The 22,933-nt window shown below is 47.8% G+C and overlaps 1 protein-coding gene across 3 annotated transcripts in view; it reads left to right on the top strand.

Moving 5' to 3' along the window:
- The window catches only part of smc4 (structural maintenance of chromosomes 4), an 89,609-nt gene extending 67,361 nt beyond the window's left edge, over positions 1 to 22,248 (top strand). For all 3 annotated transcript variants that reach the window (XM_072474467.1, XM_072474466.1, XM_072474468.1), the window contains exons 20-24: positions 4,196 to 4,369; positions 5,771 to 5,950; positions 6,065 to 6,297; positions 11,329 to 11,512; positions 21,765 to 22,248. In XM_072474467.1, the coding sequence (XP_072330568.1) occupies positions 4,196 to 4,369; positions 5,771 to 5,950; positions 6,065 to 6,297; positions 11,329 to 11,512; positions 21,765 to 21,935 (942 nt within the window). In that variant the 3' untranslated portion in view covers positions 21,936 to 22,248. The remainder of the gene's footprint in view (positions 1 to 4,195; positions 4,370 to 5,770; positions 5,951 to 6,064; positions 6,298 to 11,328; positions 11,513 to 21,764) is intronic.
- The last annotated feature ends 685 nt before the right edge of the window (positions 22,249 to 22,933 follow it).

Genomic DNA, 22,933 nt, shown 5'->3' with positions numbered 1-22,933 from the left:
TACTGTGTCAGGAAACCCTCCTGCACACATTGGACAAAAACGGACCCATCTAATGTACTCGAACTATAGCGTTTCCAGTCAATATTTGGAAAGTTAAAGTCCCCCAGAACAACTACCCTGTTGCTTTCGCTCCTATCCAGAATCATCTTTGCAATCCTCTCCTCTACATCTCTGGAACTTTTCGGAGGCCTATAGAAAACCCCTAACAGGGTGACCTCTCCTTTCCTGTTTCTAACCTCAGCCCATACTACCTCAGTAGACGAGTCCTCGTCAAACGTTCTTTCTGCCACCGTAATACTGTCCTTGACTAACAATGCCACCCCTCCCCCTCTTTTACCACCTTCCCTGAGCTTACTGAAATATCTAAATCCCGGCACCTGCAACAACCATTCCTGTCCCTGCTCTATCCATGTCTCCGAAATGGCCACAACATCGAAGTCCCAGGTACCAACCCATGCCGCAAGTTCACTCACCTTATTCCGGATGCTCCTGGCATTGAAGAAGACACACTTTAAACCACCTTCCTGCCTGCCGGTACACTCCTGCAACTTTGAAACCTTACTCATGACCTCACTACTCTCAACCTCCTGTATAATGGAACTACAATTCAGGTTCCCAAGCCCCTGCTGAACTAGTTTAAACCCTCCCGAAGAGCATTAGCAAATTTCTCCCCCAGAATATTGGTACCCCTCTGGTCCAGGTGCAGACCATCCCGTTTGTAGAGGTCCCACCGACCCCAGAATGAGCCCCAATTATCCAGAAATCTGAAACCCTCCCTCCTGCACCATCCCTGTAGCCACGTGTTCAACTCCTCTCTCTCCCTATTCGTCTCGCTATCACGTGGAACGGGTAACAACCCAGAGATAATAACTCTGTTTGTCCTAGATCTAAGTTTCCACCCTAGCTCCCTGAATTCCTGCCTTACATCCCCATCCCTTTTCCTACCTATGTCGTTTGTGCCTATGTCGTTGGTACCTATGTGGACCACGACTTGGGGCTCCTCCCCCTCAAGGATCCCGAAAACACGATCCGAGACATCACGCACCCTGGCACCTGGGAGGCAACACACCAACCGTGAGTCTCTCTCGTTCCCACAGAATCTCCTATCTATCCCCCTGACTATGGAGTCTCCAATGACTAATGCTCTACTCCTCTCCCCCCTTCCCTTCTGAGCAACAGGGACAGACTCTGTGCCAGAGACCTGTACCCCATGGCTTAACCCTGGTAAGTCCCCCCAACAGTATCCAAAGCTTGTTACTAAGGGGAACGTCCACAGGGGATCCCTGTACTGACTGCTTCCTCCCAGCCCCTCTCACCGTCACCCATCTATCTTTATTCTTCGGAGTAACTACAACCCTGAAGCTTCTATCTATGACCAACTCTGCCTCCCGAATGATCCGAAGTTCATCCAACTCCAGCTCCAGTTCCCTAACGCGGTTTCTGAGGAGCTGGAGATGGGTGCACTTCCAACAGATGAAATCAGCAGGGACACTGATGGCGTCCCTCACCTCAAACATTCTGCAGGAGGAACATTGCACTAGCTTCCCTGCCATCCCCTCTAGATAAAACAAAAAAGAAAGAAAGAGCTTGCCTGTTATTCACTCCCCTTCCCAGCAAGCACTCACTCAGCAACCTCTGCACCCCGCGCGATAATACCTGAGGGAAAATAAATAAAAACTACTTACCAGTCACCAGCCAATCCCTTACCTGCAGGCTGTGAAGTCACGGTTCAACTTTCCACTTCTAACAGCCCTCGAGCCTTCCTCTTGATCCTTACAGCGGTTGTTGTTTTTTGGTTAGAGGAGGGGGTAGGAAGGGAAACACTGAAGAAGTGTTTCGGGTTCAAGTGTCACTTGACAAGAGCTCCTCCACAAACCACCTCCAAGTTAGGGTGAGCACACGGACGTATGCAAATTTTCCCTGCAATGGCCAATCAGCAGCTCTGCTCTACTGCCCTCTGCTGGATGCTTGTCTTGACTTGAACAGCTAGGGTCTCTTGTTCAGGTACGCCTCCAAGTTAGGGTGAGCAAACGGACGTATGCAAATTTCCCCTGCAATGGCCAATCAGCAGCTCCGCTCTACTGCCCTCTGCTGGATGCTTGTCTTCACTTGAACTGCTAGGGTCTCTTGTTCAGGTACGCCTCCAAGTTAGGGTGAGCAAACGGACGTATGCAAATTTCCCCTGCAATGGCCAATCAGCAGCTCCGCTCTACTGCCCTCTGCTGGATGCTTGTCTTCACTTGAACTGCTAGGGTCTCTTGTTCAGGTACGCCTCCAAGTTAGGGTGAGCACACGAATGTATGCAAATTTTCCCTGCAACGGCCAATCAGCAGCTCCGCTCTACTGCCCTCTGCTGGATGCTTGTCTTCACTTGAACAGCTAGGGTCTCTTGTTCAGGTACGCCTCCAAGTTAGGGTGAGCAAACGGACGTATGCAAATTTCCGCTGCAATGGCCAATCAGCAGCTCCGCTTTACTGCCCTCTGCTGGATGCTTGTCTTCACTTGAACAGCTAGGGTCTCTTGTTCAGGTACGCCTCCAAGTTAGGGTGAGCACACGGACGTATGCAAATTTCCCCTGCAACGGCCAATCAGCAGCTCTGCTGGATGCTTGTCTTCACTTGAACAGCTAGGGTCTCTTGTTCAGGTACGCCTCCAAGTTAGGGTGAGCACATGGACGTATGCAAATTTCCCTGCAACGGCCAATCAGCAGCTCCGCCCTACTGCCCTCTGCTAGGTGCGTGTCTTCACTTGAACAGCCAAGTTCAGTTTATGCAACTGCGCCCAACTCTGCGCCACCTCCATAACCAAATACCTGAAACTCGCCTCCACCACCCTAAACGGCAATTCCCCATGTCTCCTTTCCTGTTCCCTGCTCTCAATCGGGAACACCGCCCTAGATTCTCTTATGAAGAAAGGTTGAATTGGTTGGATCCATCCATGCCCATTGGAATTTTGAAGAATGAGAGGCAATCGGGGTTTAAGTAGGGTGCTCTTTTCACGAGCCGGTGCAGACTCGATGGGCTGAATGTCCTCCTGCACTGTAAATTCTATGAATCTTTTTGAAACATACAAGATCCTGAGCTTGATAAGGGGAGGCTAGAACTAGGGGGACACAGTTTAAGAAAGTCTCCATTTAAGGTTGTTAATGTGTAGAATTCTCTTCTCCAGAAAACAATGGAGGCTGAGTCATTGAATTTATTCAAGGCAGAGTTAGACAGATTTTTGATAGACAATGGAGTTATGAGTTATAGGGAGCAGATTGCAACGTTGATTTGAGACCCACGGTCCGATCAGCCATGATCTTATTGAATAGTGGAGCAGGCGCAAAGGGCTGAATCACTTGTTCCTATGTTCCAAAACAGTTGTAAAGAGAAATATATATTCACTATAAAATATATATTCAGTTCTGAAACCTACCCATGTTACAAGCAGTTGGTTCTTGCAAAGATTAATGTGAATGGAACTTTTTTGTGTACAATGTATAATTTGTTTTTGAAACCACATATCAGTTTGATTTACATTTTAAGTATATGTATGTGGGATGTGACATGGAATAGTGTTAGCTCTGTCAAAGCTGCATTGTTTGAGTTTTATCGTCGTCAAATGTTTATTTATTTAAAATTGACTTCCAAGTGAATTGAGCTAAATTTTGCAACCCATCATTTTTCCAAGTAAAATAATTAAAAAATGATGAGAGCAGAGTAAAATAACGTATTAACCATTAGATTAGGGTCTTTTTAACAATCATTCGGTGTGCTGGTGAGGTGTGGCATTGGACTATTCTTATATCTTGTAATTTTACATCTTAATTCGGTTTGTTTTGTACTGTAGCTAGTAGCCACTATGAGGTCTGTCTTATTCTCTGAAAAACAAATTGCAATTCACAAATCAACTGTTCCATGTACAAACTGACATCATTTGACAGGACCATTGAATATAATCTTTGTGAATGCCTGTGTACAAGTGTAGTCAAGTTACTTTATGATCAAAAGTTATTATTTTACCACGTATTTGTTCCGAGTTTTTTCAGCATGACCCATCTTCAGCATTTTACTATAGGTTGAATTAAAGTTGTTACTAAAAGGTAAATGAGCATGATTAGTAGGATGGCTGAAATATTGAACTGCTATCTGGTGTGATTTTAAGGATCCTTTTGGGTCATACATTGAGCATTCCCTTTTGCTGTTTTACATAGGAATCATTAGTAACGGTGACTGAGGAGCATAATTGTTTACTTCAAGAGCTGAAAGCAATTCAGGAAGAACAACAAGCACTTCAAAAAGAAACTCTCAATATACGACTAAAGTTGGAACAGATAGACGGGCACATTGCAGAGCACCAATCAAAGATGAAATTCTGGCAAAGAGAAGTAAGGGTGAACAACTAAAAATTACTTCAGGGGCAACACGGTGGCACCATGGTTAGCATGCTGCTTCACGGCGCTGAGGACCCGGGTTCGATCCCGGCCCTGGGTCACTATCCATGTGGAGTTTGAACATTCTCCCCGTGTCTGCGTGGGTTTCACCCCCCACAACCCAAAGATGTGCAGGTTACGTGGATTGGCCATGCTGAATTGCCCCTTAATTAGAAACAAAAATAAGTGGGTATTCTTTATATTAAAAAAATTAAAATTATTTCAGAATAGTTCAACTCCCCTAATATAAAGTGGCTTTTAAAAAGATTATTTACAGGATGTGGATGTTGCTGGCAAAACCAGCATTTACTGCCCATCCCTAATTGTCCAAAAGAAGGTGGTGAGCCGCCACCTCTGCAGTCCCTGTGGTGGCGGTACATCCCCACAGTTTTGTTAAGGAGAGAGTTCCAGTTTTTTGACCCAGCTGAGCCATAGAGACTATTTTATTGTCTGTGCTAACTTTGCTGATTCAGGAATACCGGCAGTGTATTTTACAGGTGGCTTCCTGAATTAGGAAGACAAAGAAACAGTCTAGAATTCCTTTGACAAAGGGTCATCTGGATTCGAAACGTTAGCTCTTCTCTCTCCCTATAGATGCTGCCAGACCTGCTGAGATTTTCCAGCATTTTCTTTTTGGAGTCTAGAATTCCTACTATTTATGACAAACTATTCTTTTATGTAGTGGATGGGATCTGCCTGGTGAGAGTTTGGTTGTAAAGCCATCTAAAGTGAAGTTCCTACAAACACGGCACGGTAGTACAGTGGTTAGTTAGCACTGATGCTTCACAGCGCCAGGGTCCCAGGTTCGATTCCCGGCTTGGGCTACTGTCTGTGTGGAGTTTGCACGTTCTCTCCGTGTCTGCGTGGGTTTCCTCCGGGTCCTCCCACAAGTCCCAAAAGACGTGCTGTTAGGTGATTTGGACATTCTGAATTCTCCCTCCGTGTACCCGCACAGGCACCGTAGTGTGGCGCATAGGGAATTTTCACAGTAACTTCATTGCAGTGTTAAAATAAGCCTACTTGTGACAATAATAAGATTATTATTATTATTATTATAACACTTAATGTCAAGGCTCACACAGAAAAATGTCCAATTTAGTGAGTTATCAATGATGTCACACCCTAACTTTCCCTCGTACGGCTAACATAGTTAGTTTGAGGGCTTTTAATTCTTTGAAGTAATAAACTAGTATTGCAACTAAAGATGGAGGGGCGAATATCTTCAATAGTAAAAATCTGCTTAATGAAATACCTGACCATGATTCATTTGACTACCTTTGACATTGGAACAAGTATAGAAGTGAATTTAAACTATAATATTTCATTGTATTTTAAAGCTCTGTAATTTAATCCCAGGTATCAAAACTTTCTTTACACCCTACTGACAAACCAACAGATGACCTTCCAGAATTGAGTGAGGAAGATCTTGTGGAAATCAAAAATCCAGATGTGATAAATAATCAGATTGCATTACTCGAAGCTAAGTGTCTGGAAATGAAGCCAAACTTGGGTTCTATTGCAGAATATAAAAAGAAAGTAAGTTTTAGAATATTTGGTTTAATTGCAGTGATTTCTTATTCATTGGTTAAATTTTAATTGTTCTTGTATGAGACCTAGACTACCATTCACAATGTGGTCATTTGTCTGCAGGAAGAACTATATCTAAGACGTGTGGCAGAACTGGATGAAATCACTAATGAACGTGATAAGTTTAGATGTGCCTTTGAAGACTTGAGGAAACAACGACTTAATGAATTCATGGCTGGGTTTAATATGATCACCAATAAACTGAAGGAGAATTACCAAATGCTTACACTGGGTGGAGATGCTGAGCTGGAGTTGGTAGACAGTCTAGATCCCTTCTCTGAAGGAATTATGTTCAGGTAGAGAAACTTTTTTTTCCAAAACAAAAAGTATGAATTACATAACTGGAGCCAAATGCTAGCTGAGCTTTGAAAACAAACACTTCCCTTTTTCTCTTCCTCCAACATGCCAGCCTCGCCCAGAAAAAGTGCTTACCAGGGTGACAGATTGGATAGGTGCATTTTCCTGAGATTTTATTGAAAGATTTACAGCAGGATCTTTAGTCAGTAGTACGGTAGCACTGTTGCTTCACAGCTCCAGGGTTCCAGGTTTGATTCCTGGCACTGTCCGCATATTCTCCCTGTGTCTGCATGGGTTCCAGGCCATCAGAGAGGCAAAGGCCAAAACGTTGGCCTCTCTTGTCCCCGGACTCCCGGGTCTTCCAACACACGAAGTATAGCCACTTCTAGAGTCGGAGCCAACTTCATCTTCAGCACTCGGACATTATGTCAGCGAACCTTGCCAAAATCCCTTCAGTTTTGGGCATCCCCCCCCCCACTTCTCCGATTTGGGCTCCCTCCCAGTCCCACTCCTTGTAAATCTTGGGCACCTTACCCTTACCCACTACGTCCATCGATACCACCTTATCTTGTACTCCGGGGGCGGCACATGCTTCCTCACATAGTCCCGTACCTGTAAGTATCAGAACCCGTTCCCACTGGGCAGCTCATATTCCTCCACTAATTCCTCCAAACGCGAAAACGGGTCCCCAAACCGCTCGATCCCTGCCCGTCGTCACCCCCAAAACCCCGCATCCAACCCCCCGGGTGCAAATCTACGATTTCTTCAAATCGGTGCCCACACCGAGGCACCTTCCAACCTCAAATGCTGCCGCCGCTGTCCCCACACCCGCAGGGCCGCCACCACGACCGTGCTTGTGGAGTACTTGGCCGGCGCGAAGGGCAAAGGCGCTGTCAACAATGCCCCCAAACTCGTACCGCTGCAAGAGGCTGCTTCCATCCGCACCCTTGTTGATCTCCCCCCACTGCCCACTTCCTTACCATAGCAATCTTCACTACCCAATAATAATTCATTATGTTTGGCAAGGCCAGCCCGCCTCCCCCTTCTTTACCCGTGGGGAATTCCCCGCCCACACAAAAACCCCGAGATCAAAGCATCAACTTTCCTAAAAAATAATTTGGGATGAAGATCTGGAGGTTCTGAAAAAAAAAAACCTTGTTAACGCCGTCATTTTCATGTGTGCACCTGCCCCGCCAGTGGTAGCGACAGCACATCCCACTTCTGGAAATCCCCCTTCATCTGTTCCACCAACTGAACCAGATACAATTTGTGCAGTTGTTCCCATCTCCGTGCCACGTGGATGCCCAAATACCTGAAGCTCACCCCCACCACCTTAAACGGCAGCTCGCCCAGCCACCTCCCCTGCCCCCGGCCTCGATCGGCTCTATTGCCAAGGAAAAAAGCAACAGGGAGAATGGGCACCCCTGCCTTGTCCCACGATGTAGCCCGAAGTACTCCGAGCTTACCCAATTTGTCCGTACATTCGCTACCGGCGCCCTATACAAAAGTACCCTCATTCCACCCGATCGAACACCTTCTCCGAGGGGGCATCATTATCACATTCAGTAATCTCCTGATGTTCGGCGACAAATGCCTCCCCTTTACAAACCCTGTTTGATCTTGCCCTATCACCCCTGACACACAGTCCTCAAATCGCGAGACCAAGATCTTTGCCAACAATTTGACATCCACATTTAGCAACAGTATCGGGCGATAGGACCCACACTCCTCCAGGTCTTTATCCTTCTTTAATATTATGGATATGTATGCCTGGAATAATGTAGTGGGGAAGCTCCCCCTTATCCCGAGCCTCATTATATGCCCTTATGAGCAGCTGTCCCAGATCCCCAGCTAACGTATAAAATTCTACAGGGAGGGCAGCACGTTGGCGCAGTGGTAGCACTGGGTTCCGGTTCGATCCCGGCTTTGGTCACTGTCCGTGTGGAGTTTGTACATTCTCCCCATGTTTGCGTGTGTTTCGCCCCCACAACCCAAAGATGTGCAAGGTAGGTGGATTGAACACACTAAATTGCCCCTTAATTGGAAAAAATTAATTGGGTACTCTTTATAAAACAAAATTTTTTAATCTACAGGGCCCAGGGCCTCCTGCTTCCTATGTTGGTGGGCCAGCATACTACTTGCCTTCTCTCTGTACTTATATACTGCCCCTTTGGACCTCTGCAACAGCCCCACTGCCTTCCCTCTGGACACCAGCCCAAACTCCACCTGGAGCTTTTCCCTCTCCTTCAACAATCTCGCCTTCAGGGCCTCTGAATACCTCCTGTCCACCCGCAAAACCTCATCCATCAACCTTGCCATCTCAGCTCGTTCCACCTTTTCCCTGTGCGCCCGGATCGATATGAACTCTCTCTCTCGCCTCCAATGCGGGTGCTGGCCTCCCCGGTCGACTTGTAGGTCCACTCAGTGCGGCTCATGGTCTGAAACCACAATCGGCGAGTCGACGACCCCCGCTAGTAATCAATCCGTGAATACACCCTGTGCACATGGGAGAAGTACGAGAACTCCTTCGCCTCCGGCTTCCTAAATCTCCACGGATCCACCCGCATCCCCCCCCCCCCCCCCCCCCTATACACTCCATGAACCCCTTCAGCTCCTTGGCCACCGCCGGCACCCTCCCCGGCCTCGGACTCGACCTGCCCACACCTGGTTCAATGACCGTTTTAAAATCCCCTCCCATGATCAACTGTTGTGAGTCCAGGTCCGGGATCTTCCCCAACAGCCGCTTCATGAACTCCACGTTGTCCCAGTTTGGGTCATAGACGTTCACCAAGACCACTGGCATCCCCTCCAGCATCACACTCACCATTACGAACCTTCCTCTCGAATCTGCCCCAAAATATCCCACCTCAAATGTCAGCGGCTTATTTATCAGCACCACAAACCCCCCCCCCCCCCCCCCCCCCCCCCCGCGCCTTCATATCTAATCCCGAGTGAAAGACTTGCCCTACCCACCCTTTCTTAGCCTTGTCTGATCTTCAAGTGTGTTTCTTGCAAAAAGGCCACATCAGCCTTTAAGCTCCTCAAGCGTGCAAACACACCCGACCATTTGACTGCAAATTCAGCCCCCCTCTTTCAAAACAACAATCCCAACCCCCTGTGCTACACCAACCACCTGGTCAACCCCCCACCCCATCGTACTGCGCTCCCATTAACTAGCCTGGCAGCCCCTGCCCTGTCGCCTAACCCTCCTACCCCCCACTGATTCCTCACCCCCCCCCCCCCCGCCCCATTCGCCCATCTCCCGAGCACAAACAACATTGAAATAATAAAAAGCTGCTGTCACGCTCATAGCACTTCCAACATCCCGCTACAGAACCCAGCAAAATCTCTCAAAAAAGAGAGGTTCTCCCATAGCCAACAAACAATAGACAATAAAAACGAAAAAGGCAGAGAGAACCAACATCTTTTAACACCTCCTCCACAGTTCAATGTCCTCCTTCTCGTGCCAGTCCATTTGTCGCTTAAAAACTCCATCGCCTCCTCTGGTGTCCGAAAATAAATAGTGTTCTCAGCAGTTGTGAGTCACCCAGAGGCAGGCCAGGTACAGCATCCCAAACCTCACCCCCTTCTTAAAGAGGACAACCTTAATCCCATTAAACCCGGTCCTCCTCTTCGCCAGTACCTCACCCAGGTCCTGGTAAACCCGGATCTCATAATCTTCCCAGGTGCACCTCCTCGTCTGCCTAGCCCACCGCAAAATCTTCTCCTTGTCGAGGAATCGGTGTAGCTGTACCATCATCGCCCTCGACGGCTCGTTCGCCTGCTGCATTATTAGTGCCCTATGCACCTGATTGGCCTCCAGGGGCCGGTGGAAGGCCCTCTTGCTCCAGCACCTTGGCTGCATACGAGCCAGCATCCTCTCCCTCGATGCGCTCGGGCATCCCCACGATTCTTACATTTTGACTCCGGGAACGGTTCTTCAGATCCTCCACCTTCTCCTTTAGCCATTTCTGAGTCTTCCGCATTATTCCGATCTCTGCTGCCAACGAGGTAAGCTGCTCCTCGTGCTCCCCCAACAACTCCAATTTCTGAATGGCCTGGCCCTGAGACTCCAGCCTCCACTCGATCAATCGCCGCTTTTAGCGGTTCCACCACGTTGACCAGGTCCGTCTGTGCTTCCCTCCTCTGCTGGCTTAACTTCTCGTTTAAGAAGTCCACCAGCTGCACCTTTGACCACTGGGCAGACAGGGCTGACCCTTTACCCTCAGCCATCTTCACCTGACCTGTGTCGCACAAAGAATTTCTTGCTCCCAACAAGAATTCCCTTCTCCTCGACCCACTTCTGGTCCGTGGATCCATCCACTAGCTCCACCAGTGGAGTTTAATTTTCCTCAATCACCTCTGCACCTTTTTCCACCAAAACATCTGCCCAACAACGGGGAAAAGGTAAAAAAAAAACGCCTCGAGTGGGAACTACCAAATGTGCGACCACTCGCTCGATGGCTGCCACCTGAAGTCCCGATTTATTCTTAAATTGCTGTCATTAAGCTAACCTATCTGAACTGTAACTGCTAATTATGCTATCAATAAGTACTTGATCTTTCCATGTTGAACAGAATAGAACTGCATACTGACTTGTCTGCATGAGTGGCTGCTTTGGCAACCAGCAGCAAATTTCCTTCCATGTAAGTCGGACAGAAAGAGTATGTATTGTAATTTTAGAACAAGCTGCTGACTAAAGTTAAAATGCCAGTGAGTTGAACGAATTCTGAACAGTGAAAATTTTAATGTCTGTCACAACTCTCTAAGATCTTACTTTTAAATAAAACGGGTTGTGTGTGTGGGGGGGGGGGGGGTGCACCTGAGATTTGTCGTTAACCGTTTTCCACACACCTGCCCCTTGACTTAGGCATTTTAGCGACATTGAATCATTTTATTGGAGCCAGGCTTGTTTGGAAAATAAATTACTGCTAACTAAGCTGAATAGGTTTGGATTTGAGAAACAAATTGCTTTATACAACAGATTTAATTAATTTTTTAATGACCTTAATGTAAACTCTCTCTTCTAGTGTGCGTCCGCCAAAGAAAAGTTGGAAAAAAATTTTCAATATTTCTGGTGGAGAGAAGACACTTAGTTCTCTGGCTCTGGTTTTTGCCCTTCACCATTACAAGCCTACTCCTTTGTACTTTATGGATGAAATTGATGCGGCACTGGATTTTAGAAATGTTTCAATTGTTGCTCACTATATCTATGTAAGTATACAGTAAAAGTGTAAAAGAATAAGCGTTAAAAAATTTATACGATAAGAACATTGAAAAAACTGCAAATGTTATTCCTAACCACTAAGAAGTAATAATGAAAAATACAACCAATTAAGTGAGAACATCAGAAAGACTTTTGGTGTCTCAAGCCTTCTGAGCCATTCAGTAAGAAACCATCCTATACCTGAAATTACGTGGTAAATTAGATTTGTTTTGTATTTGAGGCTGCTTAAAATAACCTGAACTTCTGTTGACTAACATAACATACTACAAATGGGACAATGTTGCCAGCGCTATGTTGCATTTTTTAAAAGCGCTCTCCATTTAGTAATGAATGTGGTTGGGAACGGAAGAAGAATGAATATGGGTTTAATGGGGTTAAGGTTGTCCTCTTTAAGAAGGGGGTGAGGTTTGGGATGCTGTACCTGGCCCGCCTCTGGGTGACTCACATTTCATTTATATAACTCCTTTCACAACATCCCAAAGCACTTTAGAACAATTGGAACACTTCTCTTTGGTGGTATAATGGAGGAATTAGTCATCAATTTTGCACACAGCAAGTTACACAAACAGCAATGAAATAAGTGACCGGATTGAGTATGGGTTTAGTTGAGCAGTGAATGGTGGACAAGATACTGAGGAGAACTCCCTTGCTAATCAAATAGTATCATGGAATGTTTTTGTTTCTACTGAGACAGATGGGGCTGATGTGGGATGTTGGGAGGGGATGTTGCTGTGGGCAGCAGATATAAGAACTGAAAGAACTTGCAGGTAATGAATTTGCACTATCTCTAATTAATTTATGGGATGTGGGCGTCACTGGCTATACCAACATTTATTGCCTATCCCTAGTTCCCCTTGAGACAGTGGTGAGCAATCTTCTAGAACTGCTTCAGTCCCTGAGGTATAGCTACATCCACAGTGCTGTTGAGGGGGGAGTTAAGGAAAATCCCAAGGCTTTTTACACGTACATAAAAAGCAAGAGGGTAGCCAGGGAAAGGGTTGGCCCACTGAAGGATAGGCAAGAGAATCTATGTGTGGAGCCAGAGGAAATGGACGAGGTACTAAATGAATACTTTGCATCAGTATTCACCAAAGAGAAGAAATTGGTAGATGTTGAGTCTGGACAAGGGTGTGTAGATAGCCTGGGTCACATTGAGATCCAAAAAGACGAGGTGTTGGGTGTCTTAAAAAATATTAAGGTAGATAAGTCCCCAGGGCCTGATGGGATCTACCCCAGAATACTGAAGGAGGCTGGAGAGGAAATTGCTGAGGCCTTGACAGAAATCTTTGGATCCTCACTGTCTTCAGGGGATGTCCCGGCGGACTGGAGAATAGCCAATGTTGTTCCTCTGTTTAAGAAGGGTAGCAAGGATAATCCAGGGAACTACAGGCTGGTGAGCCTTACTTCAGTGGTAGGGAAATTACTGGAGAGAATTCTTCGAGACAGGATCTACTCCCATTTGGAAGCAAATGGACGTATTAGTGAGAGGCAGCATGGTTTTGTGAAGGGGAGGTCGTGTCTCACTAACTTGATAGAGTTTTTCGAGGAGGTCACTAAGATGATTGATGCAGGTAGGGCAGTGGATGTTGTCTATATGGACAAGGTCCCTCATGGTAGACTAGTACAAAAGGTGAAGTCACACAGGATCAGGGGTGAGCTGGCAAGGTGGATACAGAACTGGCTAGGTTATAGAAGGCAGAGAGTAGCAATGGAAGGATGCTTTTCTAATTGGAGGGCTGTGACCAGTGGTGTTCCACAGGGATCAGTGCTGGGACCTTTGCTCTTTGTAGTATATATAAATGATTTGGAGGAAAATGTAACTGGTCTGATTAGTAAGTTTGCAGACGACACAAAGGTTGGTGGAATTGCGGATAGCGATGAGGACTGTCTGAGGATACAGCAGGATTTAGATTGTTTGGAGACTTGGGCGGAGAGATGGCAGATGGAGTTTAATTTTTTTTTTTTTATAAATGTTTTATTGAAAATTTTTTCCCAAACAACAATTTTTCCCCTCTTACAAAGCAAACGCAACAATAACAATACAGAAATTTTAAACAATACACAAGTAACAAAACCCCTTTATCTTTGACCTAAACTAAACCCCCCCTCTCCCCCCCCCCTCCCCCTCCCCCTGGGTTGCTGCTGCTGGTCATCTGTCTTCCCTCTAACGTTCCCCTAGGTAGTCGAGAAATGGCTGCCACCGCCTGGTGAACCCTTGAGCCGATCCTCTCAGGGCAAACTTTATCTGCTCCAGTTTAATGAACCCCGCCATATCATTTACCCAGGCCTCCAGTCCGGGGGGTTTCGCCTCCTTCCACATGAGTAGGATCCTGCGCCGGGCTACTAGGGACGCAAAGGCCACAACGTCGGCCTCTTTCGCCTCCTGCACTCCCGGCTCTTCCGCAACTCCAAATAGAGCTAACCCCCAGCCTGGTTTGACCCGGGCCTTCACCACCCGCGAAATCACTCCCGTCACTCCCTTCCAATACCCTTCCAGTGCCGGGCATGCCCAAAACATATGTGCGTGGTTTGCCGGGCTCCCGCCACACCTCCCACATTTGTCCTCCACTCCAAAGAACCTGCTCAATCTTGCTCCCGTTATGTGTGCTCTATGTAGCACCTTAAATTGAATCAGGCTAAGCCTGGCGCATGAGGAAGAGGAATTTACCCTGCTTAGGGCATCAGCCCACATACCCTCCTCTATCTCCTCCCCTAGTTCTTCTTCCCACTTTCCTTTTAGTTCGCCCACCGACTCCTCTCCCTCTTCCCTCATCTCTCGGTAAATCTCTGACACCTTGCCCTCTCCGACCCACACCCCTGAAAGCACCCTGTCCTGTATCCCCTGTGTCGGGAGCAATGGAAATTCCCTCACCTGTTGTCTAGTAAATGCCCTCACCTGCATATATCTCAAGAAATTTCCCCGGGGCAACTTATACTTTTCCTCCAATGCTCCCAAGCTCGCAAAAGTCCCATCTATAAATAAATCTCCCACCCTCCTAATTCCCAACTGGAACCAGCTCTGAAATCCTCCATCCATTCTTCCCGGGGCGAACCTATGGTTGTTCCTGATTGGGGACCCCACCAGGGCTCCCCGCACCCCTCTCTGTCGCCTCCACTGTCCCCAGATATTCAATGTTGCCGCCACCACCGGGTTCGTGGTAAACTTTTTAGGTGAGATCGGTAGCGGCGCCGTCACCAGCGCCTCTAAACTCGTCCCTTTACAGGACTTTCTCTCCAGTCTTTCCCACGCCGCTCCCTCACCCTCCATCATCCATTTACGTATCATTGCCACATTGGCGGCCCAATAGTAATCGCCCAAGTTCGGTAGTGCCAATCCTCCTCTGTCCCTACTACGCTGAAGGAACCCCCTCCTTACTCTCGGAACTTTCCCTGCCCACACGAAGCTCGTGATGCTCCTGTCTATTTTATTAAAAAAGGTCTTAGTGATTAGTATAGGGAGACATTGAAATACAAATAAGAACCTCGGGAGGACCATCATCTTAATTGCTTGCACCCTGCCCGCCAGCGATAGAGGCTGCATGTCCCACCTCTTGAAGTCCTCCTCCATTTGTTCTACCAACCGTGTCAGATTAAGTCTGTGCAAGGTTCCCCAGCTCCTAGCGATCTGAATCCCCAGGTATCGGAAGTTTCTTTCCACTTTCCTTAGAGGCAAGCCTTCTATCTCTCTACTCTGGTCCCCTGGATGTATCACAAATAATTCACTCTTTCCCATGTTTAGCCTATACCCCGAGAAATCCCCGAACCCCCTCAAAATTCGCATAACCTCTATCATTCCCCCCGCTGGGTCCGACACGTATAACAATAGGTCATCCGCATATAACGAGACTCGGTGTTCTTCTCCCCCTCTAATCACCCCTCTCCATTTCCTGGAGTCTCTCAACGCCATGGCCAGAGGTTCAATTGCCAACGCGAACAACAATGGAGACAGCGGGCATCCCTGTCTTGTTCCCCTATATAGTCGGAAATACTCCGATCTATGTCGACCTGTAACTACGCTTGCCGTTGGAGCCCCATAAAGAAGTCTAACCCAGCTAATAAACCCGTTCCCAAACCCAAACCTCCTTAACACTTCCCATAAATACTCCCACTCCACCCTATCAAATGCCTTCTCTGCGTCCATTGCCGCCACTATCTCTGCCTCCCCCTCCACTGGGGGCATCATTATCACCCCTAATAGTCGTCGCACGTTAACATTCAGTTGTCTCCCTTTTACGAACCCTGTCTGATCTTCGTGCACCACCCCCGGGACACAGTCCTCTATCCTCGATGCCAGTACCTTTGCCAACAATTTGGCGTCCACGTTCAACAATGAAATGGGTCTATAGGACCCGCACTGCAACGGATCTTTATCCCTCTTCAAAATTAACGATATCGTCGCCTCCGACATCGTCGGGGGTAGAGTCCCCCCTTTCCTGGCCTCATTGAACGCCCTCACCATCAACGGGGCCAACAAGTCCACATATTTTCTGTAATACTCCACCGGGAACCCGTCTGGTCCTGGGGCCTTCCCTGCTTGCATGCTTCCCAGTCCCTTAATAACCTCGTCCACCCCAATCGGTGCCCCCAGGCCTACCACCCCCCGCTCCTCCACTTTCGGGAACCTCAATTGGTCCAGGAACTGCCGCATCCCCTCCTCTCCCTCTGGGGGTTGAGACCTATACAGTTCCTCATAGAAGGTCTTGAACACCTCATTTATCTTTCCTGCCCTTCGCACCGTGTCTCCCCTTTCGTCTCTAATTCCTCCTATTTCCCTCGCTGCTGCCCTCTTTCGCAATTGATGAGCCAACAGGCGACTCGCCTTTTCCCCATATTCATACCTCCTCCCCTGTGCCTTCCTCCACAGTACCTCCGCCTTTCTGGTGGTCAGAAGGTCAAATTCCGTCTGGAGTCGTCTCCTCTCCCTGTACAATTCCTCCTCCGGGGTCTCTGCAAATTCCCTATCCACCCTTAAAATCTCCCCCAGTAATCTTTCCCTTTCCTTGGCCTCTGTTTTCCTTTTGTGGGCCCCAATGGAGATCAGCTCTCCTCTGACCACCGCTTTTAGTGCTTCCCATACCACTCCCACAGGGACCTCGCCGTCGTCATTGACCTCCAGGTATCTCTCAATACACCCCCGCACTCTTGCACACACTCCCTCATCCGCCATCAGTCCCACATCTAATCGCCAGAGTGTTCTCTGCTCCCTTTCCTCTCCTAATTCCAGGTCCACCCAATGTGGGGCATGATCCGAAACCGCTATGGCTGAGTACTCAGCTTCTTCCACCCTAGAGATCAACGACCTTCCCAAAACAAAAAAATCTATCCGGGAGTACACTTTATGGACATGGGAGAAGAAGGAATACTCCCTAGCCCTAGGTCTAAGAAATCGCCATGGATCCACTCCCCCCATTTGGTCCATAAACCCCTTAAGTACCTTGGCCGCTGCCGGCCTTCTTCCGGTCCTTGAGCTGGATCTATCTAGCCCCGGGTCCAGCACCGTATTAAAGTCCCCTCCTAAAATCAAGTTTCCTACCTCCAGGTCCGGTATACGCCCCAGCATCCGTCTCATAAATCCCGCATCGTCCCAGTTTGGGGCATACACGTTAACCAACACGACCTCCATTCCCTCCAGCCTGCCACTCACCATTACATATCTACCTCCGCTATCTGCTACGATGTTCTTTGCTTCAAATGCGACCTGTTTCCCCACCAAAATGGCCACCCCTCTATTCTTTGCGTCCAGTCCTGAGTGGAACACCTGTCCCACCCATCCTTTCCTTAGCCTAACTTGGTCCGCCACCTTTAGGTGCGTCTCTTGGAGCATAACCACGTCTGCCCTTAGTCCTTTCAAATGCGCGAGCACTCGGGCCCTTTTTATCGGTCCGTTCAGGCCTCTCACGTTCCACGTGATCAGCCTCACTAGGGGGCTACCTGCCCCCCTCCCGTGTCGACTAGCCATTACCTTCTCTAGGCCAGTCCCATATCCCGCCTCCGCGCTCCCGCTCGCTCCCCCAGCGTCGCACACCATCCCCGCCCACCCACTCTTTAGCCATTTCCTTTTGGATTTCCGCAGCAGCAACCCAGTTGTCCCCCCCCCCCCTTCTCCCTCCCTCCTCCCCTCCCCGCTAGATCTCTTTCTAGCTTGATTGCTCCCCCCATATTACTTCCGTAAGTCAGCTGACTTCAACTGACCCCGGCTACTCCTGCTCACTCCTCGACCTCCCCATGTGGGGAACTCCCATCCGCCTTGCGCCTGTCTTCCCGCCTTATTCTTTCTGGTGCGGGAACATCCCTTTACCTGACCCGCCTCTTATGGCGCAGCTCCCTTTCCCCTCCCCCTCCCCTTCCCCATTCTCCAACTATGTCCCGTCTTTCCCCCCTCACCGGCGCCCACATTTCCCCAATGTCTCCCCCTTCCCTGTTTACTTCTCAATTAACTTCCACCGTAACATTAACAATAACATTTCCTGCAGCATCAGTCCCTCAGTTCCGATCCAATTTCTCTTCTTTGATGAAGGTCCATGCTTCCTCCGCCGTCTCGAAATAATGGTGTCTCTCCTGATACGTGACCCATAGTCTTGCCGGCTGCAGCATCCCGAACTTCACCTTCCTTTTATGCAACACCTCTTTGGCTCGGTTGAAGCTCGCCCTCCTTCTCGCCACCTCCGCACTCCAATCCTGGTATACCCGTACCACTGCATCCTCCCATCTGCTACTCCGCACCTTTTTAGCCCATCTCAGGACCTCTTCTCTATCCTTAAGGCGGTAAAATCGCACGATTATCGCCCTGGGTGGTTCTCCCGCTTTTGGTCTTCTCGCCGGAATCCGATTTGCCCACTCCACCTCCAAGGGGCCCGTAGGGGCCTCAGCACCCATCAGTGAGCTCAGCATCGTACTTGCGTACGCTCCACAGTCCACTCCTTCCACACCCTCAGGGAGACCCAGTATCCGAAGGTTCTTCCTTCGCGCTCCATTTTCTAGGGCTTCGATCCTTTCAGTACACTTTTTATGAAGTGCCTCGTGCGTCTGTGTCTTAACCGCCAGGCCCAGGATCTCGTCCTCAATATCTGTCACCTTCTGCTCCACCACACGGAGCTCTGTCTCCTGGGTCTTTAATGTCTCCTTGAGCCCCTCAATTGCCTGTAGCAACGGGGTCAGCACCTCCCTCTTCAGCAGCTCCACGCACCGTCTCACAATTTCATGCTCAGGCCCCCATGTCGCCTGCGCTTTCTCCGCCGCCATCTTGTACTTCTCTCTTTCTGACCCTTTGGTCGACGATTCCTCGCGCTGCAGCCGCCGCCGCCGGTTTTTTCCTCCTTCGTTTGGGGGGGACTCCCTTCTCACACGCCCCACACCGGGTTGCGTCGTCGAAAAATTCCCCGTTGAGGCTCTTAAAAGAGCCCGAAGGTCCGTCGGAGCTGGAGCCGCCGAAGCGTGCGGCTAGCTAGGCATCACCGCAACCGGAAGTCCCTTCAGTGGCCTTGATGAGGTCTTTTCACAGTTGTTCCCTCTGCTGCTAGAATTCACCTTTGATACAGGCCCTCAGGTCAGCTTGCAGCTTTAAGCTTGCCCTTCCCCCGCCTGCATGCTGGAAGAGGCCCTGTTTATCCTGTAGTTGCAGCCAAATCTTTCACTGTTTCTGCGTGTGTCTGGCAACCAAGAGACATACCCTTCCTGGGGGACACTGTCGGGGGAATATTGCCGCCTTCTTCCCACACCGGGAAATGTCAAACAAATGCCGTGGGGGCCCTGTAAAAGAGCCCAAAAGTCCGTTCCAAGCAGGAGCTGCCGAATATGCGACCTAGCTCTGCATAGCCGCACCCGGAAGCCTCCAGATGGAGTTTAATTCGGACAAATGTGAGGTAATGCATTTTGGAAGGTCTAATGCAGGTAGGGAATATACAGTGAATGGTAGAACCCTCAAGAGTATTGAAAGTCAAAGAGATCTAGGAGTACAGGTCCACAGGTCATTGAAAGGGGCAACACAGGTGGAGAAGGTAGTCAAGAAGGCATACGGCATGCTTGCCTTCATTGGCCGGGGCATTGAGTATAAGAATTGGCAAGTCATGTTGCAGCTGTATAGAACCTTAGTTAGGCCACACTTGGAGTATAGTGTTCAATTCTGGTCGCCACACTACCAGAAGGATGTGGAGGCTTTAGAGAGGGTGCAGAAGAGATTTACCAGAATGTTGCCTGGTATGGAGGGCATTAGCTATGAGGAGCGGTTGAATAAACTCGGTTTGTTCTCACTGGAACGAAGGAGGTTGAGGGGAGACCTGATAGAGGTCTACAAAATTATGAGGGGCATAGACAGAGTGGATAGTCAGAGGCTTTTCCCCAGGGTAGAGGGGTCAATTACTAGGGGGCATAGGTTTAAGGTGAGAGGGGCAAGGTTTAGAGTAGATGTACGAGGCAAGTTTTTTACGCAGAGGGTAGTGGGTGCCTGGAACTCGCTACCGGAGGAGGTGGTGGAAGCAGGGACGATAGTGACATTTAAGGGGCATCTTGACAAATACATGAATAGGATGGGAATAGAGGGATACGGACCCAGGAAATGTAGAAGATTGTAGTTTAGTCGGGCAGCATGGTCGGCACGGGCTTGGAGGGCCGAAGGGCCTGTTCAAGTGCTGTACATTTCTTTGTTCTTTGTTTGAGTTCCAGGATTTTGACCCAGTGACAGGGAAGGAACGATGATATATTTCCAAGTCAAGGGTGAGTTGTAGGAGAACATCCAGGTGGTGATGTTACCAGATGCCTTTGTCCTTCTAGATGATAGAAGTCATGGGTTTGGAAAATGTTGTCTAAGGAGCCTTCGTGAGTTCCTACAGTGCATCTTGTAGATGGTACACACTGCTACCACTGTTCGTCAGTGGTAGAGGGATTGAATGTTGTGGAAGGGGTGCCAATCAAGTGGGCTGCTTGTCCTGGATGGCGATAAGCTTCTTGGTCCTGGATGGTGTTGAGCTTCTTGAGTGTGAACATTGTGCAATCACCAGCGAACATCCCCACTTCGGACCTTATGTTAGAAGGAAGGACATAGATGAAGCAGCTGAAAATGATTGGGCCTGGAACACTACCCTTAGAATCTCCTGCAGTGATGCCCTGGGACTGAGATGATTGACCTCTAACAAATTGTGAAATAAAGCCAATAGATATGTTAAAAGACTAAATTATTTTTAATCAAGAAGTAATCTGAAAACTTTAATGCATAATAATTGAAATCTCAATGAAGAGGTGGTAATGCACGTTGTTTAAATTGTCATCTGCAGAAGTTGCTGCATTAGAAAACTGGTGAAAAAATAACTGTTTTATCTAAATTCAGCCAAATTAATTAAATCAATCTTATGCGGCATGTGCCTTCTAAAATGCTTTCAATTATTTTGTGTGAAACCAAATATCAAATGCTTTCAAGCAGCTGCAGTTCCAAGACTGGTAAATGGTGTTAACCTTGATCAGTGCCAATAGTGGTTACCCTTAAGTTAGTACATGTTGGCAGTATTGCTCAATTAAAAGCTTTGGAAAATGGAAGAATCCAAATCATGCCAGCAGAAAACGTAGGCAGCATCCCACTGCGCCATGTTGTGGAATCTCTTGTTTGTGATGTATTTAATGGGAGCGTAAGTTGCTAATGGAGGAGTGCCCTATTCTTAACAATGTCCCTCTCTGATTGAAGTTCACGATGACAATTGGAATTTTGGGGTAATTTATGTTAATTAAAAGATGTGCAGGGTAGGTGGATTGGCGATGCTAAATTGCCCCTGAGGGTCCAAAAAAAGGCTAGCTTGGGTTGCGGGGATGGTGTGGGCCTAGGTAGGGTGCTCTTTGCAAGGATCGATGCAGACTCGCTGTGCCGAATGGCCTCTTTTTGCATTGTAGGAATTCTATGATTCATCCTCATTCATTGATGGAACCTGGAGTGGCAGACCATCTACTTCAGATAGAGCTGTAAGTTAATGCACAAACTGGTCAATAGGTTGCAGAGTTAAAGCTGATTAAATGCAGGTGCAATTCTACTGTACACAATTCAATGCCTTTGTCAGCCTGCACTTAAGTTCTCTGGGGTTTGAGTAAGTAGTGTATCCCTGACAGGAGACAAGGCAAACAAACCACTTGAATGGATCTCAATTGTTTGGTTCCCATGCTTGTCAGACAACTGGCTGGCTGAAAGCAGGTGTAATTTATGCACCACACGTTTCAACAAATGTCTGTCTTGACGGAGTTTACTGTTTCTTTCCCTAGGAACAGACCAAAAATGCTCAATTCATCATCATTTCTTTGAGAAACAATATGTTTGAAATTGCTGATAGGCTGGTTGGAATCTACAAGACTCACAATACAACAAAGAGTGTTGCAACCAATCCTAAAGTCATCAGTCTTCAAGCACTTCCTGAAGTAATTAGTACAGCTTGAGACCAGTTGATAGAAATGCCATCAACTTTTTAATAGACTGATTTTTAAAGAAATCTTTTTTATGCTTCTGATACTTTTGTGCTATCTTTCCTAGTTCATTACAACATAAAGTGGTAGTGTAAATCTTGTACCATGAACATGGAATTTAGTTTCTAAACTTATTTCCATGTTACTCCTTATGCATAACCCAAATACTAACACATATTCTTTAAGTTTTGATACTGTATATATTTTGTATGTGAGCAGAATAAATACTGTTTTAATATACTATAGATAGCTGAATACTTTTATATTAAAGATCATTGCCAAAACATTTCACTGCATGGTTGTCAATCTTTTGAATAAAAATTAGTTGGCATGTACTGCAACCCCAATTTACTGTACAGGCTGAAAGAGGTACAAGTACTTGGTTTTTATAGGAAATATTTTATTGAGGCATTTAGAATTTTAACCATCAGGTATCAAAAGGAACAAAACAAGATAAATAACACACCCACCCAGTAACAAACCCCAGCCAAACATGGCTTACACAAACAGAACCACCTCCTTCCCCAGCCCCCCTTTCCACTGGTCTTCCTAACCTTACTCAACCCCAAGCCTGCTCCCCCGCCCCACTGGCAGCTTAATTTTTCTTGAAGATGTCAATGAATGGCTGCCACCTCCGGACAAACCTCTGTAGTGATCCCCTCAGGGCGACCTTGATTTTCTCCAGTCTGAGAAACCCCGCCATGTCGCTAACCCATACCCCTGACTTCGGGGGCTCCAAGTCCCTCCACCCTAGCAGAATCTGTCTCCAGGCCACCTGGGAGGCAAAGGCCAGGACATCGGCCTCTCTCCCCCTGGGCTCCCGGATCTTCTGATACACCAAAGATCACAACCTCTGGACTCAGTACCACCCTCACCTTTAATACTTCTGACATGATGTCAGCAAACCCCTGCCAGAAACCTCTTGGCCTCGGACATACCCAGAACATATGGACATAGTTCGCAGGTCCCCC

The sequence above is a fragment of the Scyliorhinus torazame genome, chromosome 14 (assembly GCF_047496885.1).
Source record: "Scyliorhinus torazame isolate Kashiwa2021f chromosome 14, sScyTor2.1, whole genome shotgun sequence".
NCBI lineage: Eukaryota > Metazoa > Chordata > Chondrichthyes > Carcharhiniformes > Scyliorhinidae > Scyliorhinus > Scyliorhinus torazame.
The sequence above is the reverse complement of the archived record's forward strand: the minus strand, read 5'-3'. Positions and strand labels throughout refer to the sequence as shown.